The sequence below is a fragment of the Oncorhynchus tshawytscha genome, unplaced genomic scaffold (assembly GCF_018296145.1).
Source record: "Oncorhynchus tshawytscha isolate Ot180627B unplaced genomic scaffold, Otsh_v2.0 Un_scaffold_1528_pilon_pilon, whole genome shotgun sequence".
In the NCBI taxonomy this organism is placed as follows: domain Eukaryota; kingdom Metazoa; phylum Chordata; class Actinopteri; order Salmoniformes; family Salmonidae; genus Oncorhynchus; species Oncorhynchus tshawytscha.
The window spans coordinates 1,961,266-1,976,233 of record NW_024609832.1 but is presented as its reverse complement, the minus strand read 5'-3'; the positions used below and the strand labels follow the sequence as shown (position 1 = coordinate 1,976,233).

General features: G+C 39.0%; 1 protein-coding gene across 1 annotated transcript in view; it reads right to left on the bottom strand.

Annotated features, from left to right (window-relative positions):
• The window catches only part of LOC112229308 (thrombospondin type-1 domain-containing protein 7A-like), a 190,064-nt gene that overhangs the window by 32,133 nt on the left and 142,963 nt on the right, over positions 1-14,968 (bottom strand). The window contains exons 19-21 of the mRNA XM_042319532.1: positions 14,628-14,743; positions 14,314-14,431; positions 6,723-6,868 (exon numbers count right to left, since the gene is read on the bottom strand). Of these exons, the coding sequence (XP_042175466.1) occupies positions 6,723-6,868; positions 14,314-14,431; positions 14,628-14,743 (380 nt within the window). The remainder of the gene's footprint in view (positions 1-6,722; positions 6,869-14,313; positions 14,432-14,627; positions 14,744-14,968) is intronic.

Below are 14,968 nucleotides of genomic sequence, written 5' to 3'. Positions count from 1 at the left end.
TGGGGTTAACATATTATTTTATATTGGGTAAACATATTATTGATATATTGGGTATGGGGTAAACATATTATTGTTATATTGGGTATGGGGTAAACATATTATTGATATATTGGGTATGGGGTAAACATATTATTGATATATTGGGTATGGGGTAAACATATTATTGATATATTGGGTATGGGGTAAACATATTATTGATATATTGGGTATGGGGTGAACATATTATTGATATATTGGGTATGGGGTAAACATATTATTGTTATATTGGGTATGGGGTAAACATATTATTGATATATTGGGTATGGGGTAAACATATTATTGATATATTGGGTATGGGGTGAACATATTATTGATATATTGGGTATGGGGTTAACATATTATTTTATATTGGGTATGGGGTGAACATATTATTGATATATTGGGTATGGGGTTAACATATTATTGATATATTGGGTATGGGGTTAACATATTATTTTATATTGGGTATGGGGTGAACATATTATTGATATATTGGGTGAACATATTATGTTATATTGGGTATGGGGTTAACATATTATGTTATATTGGGTATGGGGTGAACATATTATTGTTATATTGGGTGAACATATTATGTTATATTGGGTATGGGGTGAACATATTATTGTTATATTGGGTATGGGGTGAACATATTATTGATATATTGGGTATGGGGTGAACATATTATTGTTATATTGGGTGTGGGGTGAACATATTATGTTATATTGGGTATGGGGTGAACATATTATGTTATATTGGGTATGGGGTTAACATATTATGTTATATTGGTATGGGGTGAACATATTATGTTATATTGGGTATGGGGTGAACATATTATTGTTATATTGGGTGAACATATTATTTTATATTGGGTATGGGGTTAACATATTATTTTATATTGGGTAAACATATTATTTTATATTGGGTATGGGGTTAACATATTATTTTATATTGGGTATGGGGTTAACATATTATTTTATATTGGGTATGGGGTTAACATATTATTTTATATTGGGTAAACATATTATTTTATATTGGGTATGGGGTGAACATATTATTGATATATTGGGTATGGGGTGAACATATTATTTTATATTGGGTAAACATATTATTTTATATTGGGTATGGGGTTAACATATTATTTTATATTGGGTAAACATATTATTTTATATTGGGTATGGGGTTAACATATTATTTTATATTGGGTATGGGGTGAACATATTATTGATATATTGGGTGAACATATTATGTTATATTGGGTATGGGGTTAACATATTATGTTATATTGGGTATGGGGTGAACATATTATTGTTATATTGGGTGAACATATTATGTTATATTGGGTATGGGGTGAACATATTATTGTTATATTGGGTATGGGGTGAACATATTATTGATATATTGGGTATGGGGTGAACATATTATTGTTATATTGGGTGTGGGGTGAACATATTATGTTATATTGGGTATGGGGTGAACATATTATGTTATATTGGGTATGGGGTAAACATATTATTGTTATATTGGGTATGGGGTAAACATATTATTGTTATATTGGGTATGGGGTGAACATATTATTGTTATATTGGGTATGGGGTGAACATATTATTTTATATTGGGTATGGGGTGAACATATTATGTTATATTGGGTATGGGGTGAACATATTATTTTATATTGGGTATGGGGTGAACATATTATGTTATATTGGGTATGGGGTGAACATATTATTTTATATTGGGTATGGGGTGAACATATTATTTTATATTGGGTATGGGGTGAACATATTATTTTATATTGGGTATGGGGTGAACATATTATTTTATATTGGGTATGGGGTGAACATATTATTTTATATTGGGTATGGGGTGAACATATTATTTTATATTGGGTATGGGGTGAACATATTATTGTTATATTGGGTATGGGGTGAACATATTATGTTATATTGGGTATGGGGTGAACATATTATTTATATATTGGGTATGGGGTTAACATATTATGTTATATTGGGTATGGGGTGAACATATTATTGATATATTGGGTGAACATATTATGTTATATTGGGTATGGGGTGAACATATTCTTGTTATATTGGGTGTGGGGTTAACATATTATTTTTATATTGGGTATGGGGTTAACATATTATTTTATATTGGGTATGGGGTTAACATATTATTTTATATTGGGTATGGGGTTAACATATTATTGTTATATTGGGTATGGGGTTAACATATTATTGTTATATTGGGTGAACATATTATGTTATATTGGGTATGGGGTTAACATATTATTTTATATTGGGTAAACATATTATTTTATATTGGGTATGGGGTGAACATATTATTGATATATTGGGTATGGGGTTAACATATTATGTTATATTGGGTATGGGGTGAACATATTATTTTATATTGGGTATGGGGTTAACATATTATGTTATATTGGGTATGGGGTTAACATATTATTTTATATTGGGTAAACATATTATTTTATATTGGGTATGGGGTGAACATATTATTGATATATTGGGTATGGGGTGAACATATTATTTTATATTGGGTAAACATATTATGTTATATTGGGTATGGGGTTAACATATTATTTTATATTGGGTAAACATATTATTTTATATTGGGTATGGGGTTAACATATTATGTTATATTGGGTATGAGGTTAACATATTATGTTATATTGGGTATGGGGTTAACATATTATTTTATATTGGGTATGGGGTTAACATATTATGTTATATTGGGTATGGGGTGAACATATTATTTTATATTGGGTAAACATATTATTTTATATTGGGTATGGGGTTAACATATTATGTTATATTGGGTATGGGGTTAACATATTATTTTATATTGGGTAAACATATTATTTTATATTGGGTATGGGGTGAACATATTATTGATATATTGGGTATGGGGTGAACATATTATTTTATATTGGGTAAACATATTATTTTATATTGGGTATGGGGTTAACATATTATTTTATATTGGGTATGGGGTAAACATATTATTTTATATTGGGTATGGGGTGAACATATTATTGTTATATTGGGTATGGGGTAAACATATTATTGTTATATTGGGTATGGGGTAAACATATTATTGATATATTGGGTATGGGGTAAACATATTATTGATATATTGGGTATGGGGTGAACATATTATTGATATATTGGGTATGGGGTTAACATATTATTTTATATTGGGTATGGGGTAAACATATTATTTTATATTGGGTGTGGGGTTAACATATTATTGTTATATTGGGTATGGGGTAAACATATTATTTTATATTGGGTATGGGGTTAACATATTATTTTATATTGGGTATGGGGTTAACATATTATTGTTATATTGGGTATGGGGTTAACATATTATTTTATATTGGGTAAACATATTATTGATATATTGGGTATGGGGTGAACATATTATGTTATATTGGGTATGGGGTGAACATATTATTGTTATATTGGGTATGGGGTAAACATATTATTGATATATTGGGTATGGGGTAAACATATTATTGATATATTGGGTATGGGGTAAACATATTATTGATATATTGGGTATGGGGTGAACATATTATTGATATATTGGGTATGGGGTAAACATATTATTGTTATATTGGGTATGGGGTAAACATATTATTGATATATTGGGTATGGGGTAAACATATTATTGATATATTGGGTATGGGGTGAACATATTATTGATATATTGGGTATGGGGTTAACATATTATTTTATATTGGGTATGGGGTGAACATATTATTGATATATTGGGTATGGGGTTAACATATTATTGATATATTGGGTATGGGGTTAACATATTATTTTATATTGGGTATGGGGTGAACATATTATTGATATATTGGGTAACATATTATTTTATATTGGGTATGGGGTTAACATATTATTTTATATTGAAACATATTATTTTATATTGGGTATGGGGTTAACATATTATTTTATATTGGGTATGGGGTGAACATATTATTGATATATTGGGTGAACGTATTATGTTATATTGGGTATGGGGTTAACATATTATGTTATATTGGGTATGGGGTGAACATATTATTGTTATATTGGGTGAACATATTATGTTATATTGGGTATGGGGTGAACATATTATTGTTATATTGGGTATGGGGTGAACATATTATTGATATATTGGGTATGGGGTGAACATATTATTGTTATATTGGGTGTGGGGTGAACATATTATGTTATATTGGGTATGGGGTGAACATATTATGTTATATTGGGTATGGGGTTAACATATTATGTTATATTGGTATGGGGTGAACATATTATGTTATATTGGGTATGGGGTGAACATATTATTGTTATATTGGGTGAACATATTATTTTATATTGGGTATGGGGTTAACATATTATTTTATATTGGGTAAACATATTATTTTATATTGGGTATGGGGTTAACATATTATTTTATATTGGGTATGGGGTTAACATATTATTTTATATTGGGTATGGGGTTAACATATTATTTTATATTGGGTAAACATATTATTTTATATTGGGTATGGGGTGAACATATTATTGATATATTGGGTATGGGGTGAACATATTATTTTATATTGGGTAAACATATTATTTTATATTGGGTATGGGGTTAACATATTATTTTATATTGGGTATGGGGTAAACATATTATTGATATATTGGGTATGGGGTTAACATATTATTTTACATTGGGTAAACATATTATTTTATATTGGGTAAACATATTATTTTATATTGGGTATGGGGTTAACATATTATGTTATATTGGGTATGGGGTGAACATATTATTGTTATATTGGGTATGGGGTGAACATATTATTGTTATATTGGGTGAACATATTATTTTATATTGGGTTAACATATTATGTTATATTGGGTATGGGGTGAACATATTATTGTTATATTGGGTATGGGGTGAACATATTATTGTTATATTGGGTATGGGGTGAACATATTATTTTATATTGGGTATGGGGTTAACATATTATGTTATATTGGGTATGGGGTGAACATATTATGTTATATTGGGTATGGGGTGAACATATTATTGTTATATTGGGTGAACATATTATTTTATATTGGGTTAACATGTTATGTTATATTGGGTATGGGGTGAACATGTCATTTTTATTGAAGAAAAATAATGGATGACAGAAAGGGGAATCTGGGATGACATGAAATAACATGGAGGTAAATGACAGGCATAGAGAAACACAAGTCTTCATGGGACATAGGATCACTGATGGATAATACCACATATACACTAAAAGATAGAAAACATGTTCATTTGGGAATCGCTTTCACCAATATATCATTACAGTACAGGATAGACAGGAGTATATGATGGAGGTTGTGGTTTTGAATGGTCTCACCTCTGACTTGCACTCTGACCATAAAACAGAAAGAGAAGAGAGAGAGAGAGAGAGAGAGAACATATTAGAGAGATAGAGGTAGAGAGAGAGAGAGAGAGAGAGAGAGAGAGAGAGAGAGAGAGAGAGAGAGAGAGAGAGAGAAAAATGGGACAAACACCAAATTGAGACTCTGCACGCAGAATTCTGCAAAAATATCCTCCGTGTACAACGTAGAACACCAAATAATGCATGCAGAGCAGAATTAGGCCGATACCCACTAATTATCAAAATCCAGAAAAGAGCTGTTAAATTCTACAACCACCTAAAAGGAAGTATTCACAAACCTTCCATAACAAAGCCATCACCTACAGAGAGATGAACCTGGAGAAGAGTCCCTAAGTTATATTGGTCCTGGGGCTCTGTTCATAAACACAAACACACACTACAGAGCCCCAGGACAGCAGCACAATTAGACCCAACCAAATTATGAGAAAACAAAAAGATAACTACTTAACACATTGGAAAGAATTAACAAAAAAACAGAGCAAACTAGAATGCTATTTGGCCCTATATTGAGAGTACACAGCGGCAGAATACCTGACCACTGTGACTGACCCAAAATTAAGGAAAGCCTTGACTATGTACAGACTCAGTTAGCATAGCCTTGCTATTGAGAAAGGCCGCCGTATTAGACATGGCTCTCAGAGAAGACAGGCTATGTGCTCATTGCCCACAAAATGAGGTGGAAACTGAGCTGCACTTCCTAACCTCCTGCCCAATGTATGACCATATTAGAGACATATTTCCCTAGATTACACAGATCCACAAAGAATTTGAAAACAAATCCAATTTTGAAAAACTCCCAATCTACTGGGTGAAATTCAGTGTGCCATCACAGCAGCAAGATTTGTGACCTGTTGCCACGAGAAAAGGGCAACAGTGAAGAACAAACACCATTGTAAATACAACCCATATTTATGCTTATTTATTTTATCTTGTGTCCTTTAGCCATTTGTACATTGTTAGAACACTGTATATATATATAATATGACATTTGTAATGTCTTTACTGTTTTGAAACTTCTGTATGTGTAATGTTTACTGTTAATTTTTTGTTGTTTTTCACTTTATATATTCACTTTGTATGTTGTCTACCTCACTTGCTTTGGCAATGTTAACACATGTTTCCCATGCCAATAAAGCCCTTGCATTGAATTGAATTGAATTGAATTGAGAGAGAGAGAGAGAGAGAGAGAGAGAGAGAGAGAGAGAGAGAGAGAGAGAGAGAGAGAGAGAGAGAGAGAACACCTCACCTCAGACTTGCATCCGGACCAGGAGCTGTATCTCCATTGGTAGCAGGGTCTGACAGGGCAAGGCTTCCACTGTTCCCTCTGAGGGGGGCAGGATCGCCCATCACCCTGGGGCACCTGGAGCACGGTTCTCCTGCGCCACAGCTTTCCTGAAGAGGAGAGAGGAAAGTGTTAATGATGGATTTTTCCCCACAAATTGTGCATTTATAAGTTGCCTCCTGTTTGTCAAGGTGCACTTTGGGTTTGTTCGTAAATTGCGAGCATTGAAAGATTGTTTTGCTCTCGGAGTGTTCGGAGCGCACACTGGACACTCTGGCGGAGGAGTAGGGTTGATCCGAGTGCTCTGACCTCACAACAGCTGTCAAGCACCCGAGCTAACTGGCTAACTTTGGCTAGCTTGCTAGCAACTTCCAGAAACAAATGAGAGAACACCTCACTCGGACCATTTTATTCGCCCTAGCAGAGCTGGTTAGGCTGTTTTCATGCTGTCTAGAGCATTAGTGCTGCTGGAAACAATTTAATTACACAATTTTGCCAACGTTTAATGACACCGTCCATATTCAACGGGTGTTGCGCATTCGTAAATTCATCAGTTATTCTGCACTCTGGCACACTCAGACGAGAGTGCTTTGAAATTGGAGTAGAAAGCCAGAGTGAATTTACGGATGTGCCGTTAGTCATTTTAGATATTTCATACTTCTGTGTGTCCAAGGCCCTGTCAAAATGGATTTAGGTATTTGTTTTTTGGGGATAGTCAACAAAACGATGTATAGTGGCTGAAACAGAAAGACAATCCACTCCATTTCAAATAAGCATGCGTTCTTTTTGTGCTAGAATATATATATATATTTTTTTTTTTTTTTCTCAAAATATGAAAACATATCCCAAAAATGTGGTCCCCAACCAGTCATGACTGAATACAGTCTTGTAACGTCATTAAAGATTGGGAGTCTTTTAAGATCTTTAAGTAGAGAATAGGGTCTTGTGGTAACAAAATCATAGACACCCCCAGAAATACTCTATCATGTATAGGACTCATATCCAGTTCCATCACAATGATCTGAGGCCCTTTTTAGGGGCTTCACTGTAAAAGATCACTATCACATTACACCATTATCTCATGTAACTTAATAACTCTCTCTCTCTCCCTCTCTCCCTCTCTCCCTCTCCCTCCAAGTTCTGCAAGTCCCTCTTCAAATGATTTAATCTTGTGGTGCATTTTCGATAGTAATTCTGACGCCCGTAGTCATTCTGAATATTCATACTCTTCTGTTGCTTAAAAATGAAATTGAAGAGACTGTGTAATGTCAGGGGAAGGGGTAAGGGGGGACAGGAAGGATTGCTCCTTCTACTAAAAATGCACCCTGCATGTTAAGTGAGGGGCCCGGGGGATAGACATGGTGTAACTCAATTAGCATGGGAAACGTATGGGGTTTTGTATTTCTGCCTACTGCATACTTAAAAGGTAACGATCCCAAAATGACACAATACATTCACGTTCAGTAATGCATACCACTTCAAAAACCACCACAGAAAAGAAACTAGGTCCTGTAAACTATGAGCACTATGACAATTGAATAACAAAAAAGATAATTGTCTCATCCATCCACAAACCTGGCCTAGGACCATCAATCCACAGTGCTTGCCTACAGGACCATTCATTCTAACCGGGTACTTAACTCTTAAAGGCCATATGTCCCTTGCACAGTATTTCCTTCACAGTCACAATGACTCCCCTCCTAACTCAAATCATTTCATCAAATTCATTTTAATTTCATAAAGCCCTCTTTACGTCAGCAGATGCAACAAAGTGCTTTACAGATAAACAGCCGAAAACCCCAAAGAGCCAAGGATTAAAAAAGATGAATCACAGTGGTCAGGAAAAACTCCACAGAAAAAAAGGAACCTTGGAAGAAAGCAACAGAGGAACCAGGTTCAGAGGGCTGACCAGTCCTCCACTATACTCATTGCTCCACTAGAGAGGAACCAGGTTCAGAGGGCTGACCAGTCCTCCACTATACTCATTGCTCCACTAGAGAGGAACCAGGCTCAGAGGGCTGACCAGACCTCTACTATACTCCTACCTCCACTAGAGAGGAACCAGGTTCAGAGGGCTGACCAGTCCTCCACTATACTCATTGCTCCACTAGAGAGGAACCAGGTTCAGAGGGCTGACCAGACCTCTACTATACTCCTACCTCCACTAGAGAGGAACCAGGTTCAGAGGGCTGACCAGTCCTCTACTATACTCCTACCTCCACTAGAGAGGAACCAGGCTCAGAGGGCTGACCAGTCCTCCACTATACTCATTGCTCCACTAGAGAGGAACCAGGTTCAGAGGGCTGACCAGTCCTCCACTATACTCATTGCTCCACTAGAGAGGAACCAGGCTCAGAGGGTTGACCAGTCCTCTACTATACTCCTACCTCCACTAGAGAGGAACCAGGCTCAGAGGGCTGACCAGACCTCTACTATACTCATAGCTCCACTAGAGAGGAACCAGGCTCAGAGGGTTGACCAGTCCTCTACTATACTCCTACCTCCACTAGAGAGGAACCAGGCTCAGAGGGCTGACCAGTCCTCTACTATACTCCTACCTCCACTAGAGAGGAACCAGGCTCAGAGGGTTGACCAGTCCTCTACTATACTCCTACCTCCACTAGAGAGGAACCAGGTTCAGAGGGCTGACCAGTCCTCTACTATACTCCTACCTCCACTAGAGAGGAACCAGGCTCAGAGGGCTGACCAGTCCTCTACTATACTCCTACCTCCACTAGAGAGGAACCAGGCTCAGAGGGCTGACCAGTCCTCCACTATACTCATTGCTCCACTAGAGAGGAACCAGGCTCAGAGGGTTGACCAGTCCTCTACTATACTCCTACATCCACTAGAGAGGAACCAGGCTCAGAGGGCTGACCAGACCTCTACTATACTCATAGCTCCACTAGAGAGGAACCAGGCTCAGAGGGTTGACCAGTCCTCTACTATACTCCTACGTCCACTAGAGAGGAACCAGGCTCAGAGGGCTGACCAGTCCTCTACTATACTCCTAACTCCACTAGAGAGGAACCAGGCTCAGAGGGTTGACCAGTCCTCTACTATACTCCTAACTCCACTAGAGAGGAACCAGGCTCAGAGGGCTGACCAGTCCTCTACTATACTCCTACCTCCACTAGAGAGGAACCAGGCTCAGAGGGCTAACCATTCCTCTACTATACTCCTACCTCCACTAGAGAGGAACCAGGCTCAGAGGGCTGACCAGTCCTCTACTATACTCCTAACTCCACTAGAGAGGAACCAGGGTCAGAGGGTTGACCAGACCTCTACTATACTCCTAGCTCCACTAGAGAGGAACCAGGGTCAGAGGGTTGACCAGACCTCTACTATACTCCTACCTCCACTAGAGAGGAACCAGGGTCAGAGGGTTGACCAGACCTCTACTATACTCCTAACTCCACTAGAGAGGAACCAGGCTCAGAGGGTTGACCAGACCTCTACTATACTCCTAGCTCCACTAGAGAGGAACCAGGGTCAGAGGGTTGACCAGTCAAATTCAGTTGATGCTACATCAAATAAAGTTCCCTCTCCTTAATATACATTTTCCACTTTCCTTCTCATTTGTTCGCTGTAGAAGTAATTGATATCTCCATGTGTCAGTGTTTTCTCTAAGGCTGACTGCACACGCACAGGACCTGGGAGGCATATACTTCTCCTTAATGTTGAACACAATTAGAATGGAGTCCCCCAGGCTTGATGTAGCCTGCAGCTAGTCTCTAGTCTCACACAGCTGCCAATTCATCTTCTAGTGAACACACCGTGATGCATGCCACGATGCCTGTCCCCATAGCGAGGGGATGTGCTGTCCCCATAGAGAGGGGATGTGCTGTCTCCATAGAGAGGGGATGTGCTGTCTCCATAGAGAGGGGATGTGCTGTCCCCATAGAGAGGGGATGTGCTGTCCCCATAAAGAGGGGATGTGCTGTCCCCATAGAGAGGGGACATGCTGTCCCCATAGAGAGGGGATGTGCTGTCCCCATAGAGAGGGGATGTGCTGTCCCTATAGAGAGGGGATGTGCTGTCCCCATAGAGAGGGGATGTGCTGTCCCCATAGAGAGGGGATGTGCTGTCCCCATAGAGAGGGGATGTGCTGTCCCCATAGAGAGGGGATGTGCTGTCCCCATAGAGAGGGGACATGCTGTCCCCATAGAGAGGGGATGTGCTGTCCCCATAGAGAGGGGATGTGCTGTCCCTATAGAGATGGGATGTGCTGTCCCCATAGAGAGGGGATGTGCTGTCCCCATAGAGAGGGGATGTGCTGTCCCCATAGAGGTTCTCTCCTTCCTTCAAAGCTCTTTTTAATCAGCAGTCAGGGTTTTCCTGAGATTCCCTCCTCTGCTTTTTTTGAAGGTGGTTCACTCAAGGGGAGGTTCACTATTGCGTACACCAAAGGTAACTATTATTCTCCAATGGGATTCTGATTCTATGCTCTCCGGTCCTGTCTCTCTACTCACCTACTCACTCAACAGGTTGTCTATAGTAGCGGTGATTTTTGGGATGAGGAGCAGTGTGTGACTGGGTGGGCCGCTGGTCAAGGGGGAAGCTAGTGCCAGCTGTCGCTATCAGTGTTTTGCCAAGGAAGACACATTATCGCTGCACACAGGTCTGATATTTCCCAGGAAACTAGTGTGTGTGTGTGTGTGTGTGTGTGTGTGTGTGTGTGTGTGTGTGTGTGTGTGTGTGTGTGTGTGTGTGTGTGTGTGTGCGTGCATGAGAGTGAAAGATCTGGGTTCAAATACATTGGAGTATTTATTATGAAATACTTATTTTTCTTTGAGTATTTTCAAAATAAACTACCTCTATTGAAATTATTTGAAAGTATTGTCAAATGATTTCCAAGTATATTTCCAAATTGAATAATATAACATTTCTAAATGTCTTTGAAAGTAATTGAAATGACCAAAATTGTATTTTAACACAGGTCAGGTGTGTGTGTCTGCGTGTGTGCGCGCGCCGAGTGCCTGTGTTTGTGTTTACATCGCACTGATTGATACGACACATTGGTGCTTCTAGGTGTCTCCATTTAATTTAGAAAAAAACTAGAACCTGGCTCAGGAACAGATATTAGCTACTCAACGTAATTGTGTCCTGCCATCCGACAATTAGATAAACAATCAACTCCATGAAGAAAAGTAGTGAGTGTGAGAAGCTGTTCTCTTCCTCTCCTCTTCCTGTGGTTTACCTGCTGCTACTCTATCCTGTGACAAATCCTCATGTTGCCTGGGGACAGATTAATGGCTACCACAATAGCTAAAGCCTGTATTGGTTTCATATCTCAGCCTGGATTTGCTCCCTGGCCAACTATGACACTGGCCAGTGCTCTGAAGGACTCCTGGGGTGGCAGAGTGGTCCCTCAGGCCCAGAACACACAGGCTTAATGGACCGCCAATCAATCCTCTGATCCTGTAGGATTACACATGAGGACATCATCATCCCTCCCTCTTTCCTCCACCCCCCCATTACTCTCAGTTGGTTTAAGGCTCACAATTGCTTCTCTCTCACATCATAAAATGCTTCTCGTTTCAGCCATTACCTCAGAGTAGAGGCTGTTTCAAAGCTGTGTGTGCTGTGATCAGTAGCTTTGTGAACCTGCAGCGCTATGAGTAATAAGGAATGACTCACAGACTACCCACCATTCCTGCAAATCCACACCCTATACTACGATATACAGTGCTATAATTAAGCAATAAGGCCAGAGGAGGTGTGGTATATGGCTAATATACTATGGCTAAGGGCTGCTATTACGCTTGATGCAACACAGAGTTCTGGATACAGCCCTTAGCCGTGGTATATTGGCCATATACAGTTGAAGTCGGAAGTTTACATACACCTTAGCCAAATACATTTAAACTCAGATTTTCAAAATACCTGACATTTAATCCTTGTAAAAATTCTCTGTCTTAGGTCAGTTAGGATCACCACTTTATTTTAAGAATGTGAAATGTCAGAATAATAGTAGAGAGAATGATTTATTTCAGCTTTTATTTCTTTCATCACATTCCCAGTGGGTCAGAAGTTTACAGACACTCAATTAGTATTTGGTAGCATTGCCTTTAAATTGTTTAACTTGGGTCAAATGTTTCGGGTAGCCTTCCACAAGCTTCCCACAATAAGTTGGGGGAATTTTGCCCCATTCCTCCTGGCAGAGTTGGTGTAACTGAGTCAGGTTAGTAGGCCTCCTTGCTAGCACACACTTTTTCAGTTCTGCCCACACATTTTCTATGGGATTGAGGTCAGGGCTTTGTGATGGCCGCTCCAATACCTTGACTTTGTTGTCCTTAAGCCATTTTGCCACAACTTTGGAAGCATGCTTGGGGTCATTGTCCATTTGGAAGACCCATTTGCGACCAAGCTTTAACTTCCTGACTGAGATGTTACTTCAATATATCCACATAATTATCCTCCCTCATGAGGCCATCTATTTTGTGAAGTGCATCAGTCCCTCCTGCAGCAAAGCACCCACACAACATGATGCTGCCACCCCCGTGCTTCACGGTTGGGATGGTGTTCTTTGGCTTGCAAGCCTCCCCCCTTTTCCCCCATACATAACGATGGTCATTATGGCAAAACAGTTCTATTTTTGTTTCATCAGACCAGAGGACATTTCTCCAAAAGTACGATTATCCCAAAGTATGTTTATCCCTAGGAGACAGAACGCGTCTCCTTCCTGAGTGGTACGACAGCTGCATGGTCCCATGGTGTTTATACGTGTGTACTATTGTTTGTACATATGCATGTGGTACCTTCATGTGGAGGTCTGCAATCTTTTTACTGAGGTCTTGACTGATTTCTTTTAATTTCCCCATAAGGTCAAGCAAAGAGAAACTGAGTTTAAAGGTAGGTCTTGAAATACATCCACAGGTACACCTCCAATTGACTCAAATTATGTCAATTAGCCTATCAGAAGCTTCTAAAGCCATAACATCATTTCCTGGAATTTTCCAAGCTGTTTTAAAAGCACAGTCAACTTAGTGTATGTAAACTTCTGACCCACTGGAATTGTGATACAGTGAATTATCTGTCTGTAGACAATTGTTGTAAAAATGACTTGTGTCATGTATAAAGTAGATGTCCTAACTGACTTGCCAAAACTATAGTTTGTTAACAAGAAATGTGTGGAGTGGTTGAAAAATGAGTTTTAATGTCTCCAACCTAAGTGTATGTAAACTTCCAACTTCAAAACTCTGAGGTGTCTTATTGATATTATAAAATGGTCACCAACGTAATTAGTGCAGTCTGATATACCATGGCGTTCAGCCAATCAGCATTCAGGGCTCGAACCACCCAGTTCATGTGGATGGATGGATAATTAGTCAAATGACTTCTAGTCACAGACTACCCACTATCCATGGATCGATATAAAATTGATAGGTGAAATAGACAGGTGAATGGACCACTTAATCAGTTCTCTGTTATTTCTTTGATTTATGGCTATACCTTCAGAATTTGATGTGATTAGCCTTGAACGCATTCCCAGCATTTTAACACGGAATCATATTTTTGTCACAAAGAGTGGGTTAAGGAGATGGTGACGTACCTGCTAGTCCACAGGTTTGTGTGCACTCGGACCAGGGTGACCAATCAGATAGCTGGCAGTTGATGGGACACTCCACAACACAGGAAGCGTTCATCTGCCACTTCCTGTCCAGCCCCAGCTGAAAGAGACAAGAAAACAAAAAGAAAAGTACTTTATTTGGCCATTTGTGGAGAATGAGAGATTCTTCTTCTTCTTCGCTGTTTCCAAGTCGCCCAGGCAACACACCAACAGCTACCTGTCTGGACTCTGACGACAGAAGAATCGCTCTCATTAATCACCAATGAGCTTTGGAATGGAAAGAGAAGAACACAGACCTCTTCACAGAACTTGAGGTCGACAGACTTGCCGTCGCTTCGTACACAGTCCAGCATGCGTGTCTTCATGCCACTACCACACACAGCTCTCTCACTCAGCTGACAGGTGCTCCAATCTGCATAAAAAACAAAATAGCATAAGAAACGTGAGGTGAAAAAGGAGACTGCCTACCTCCCAACCCCTTTTCCTCTGGAGTGCACTTAATTCATATCAAATGCCATGCGGTCTATATATACTTGATGTAAGATCACATACTGTATTTACCATCCACAGCCATATATTTCCATATTGATATTTGGCTCTGGTACCATCCATCGCATGCAGTAATCCAGGCTGACAT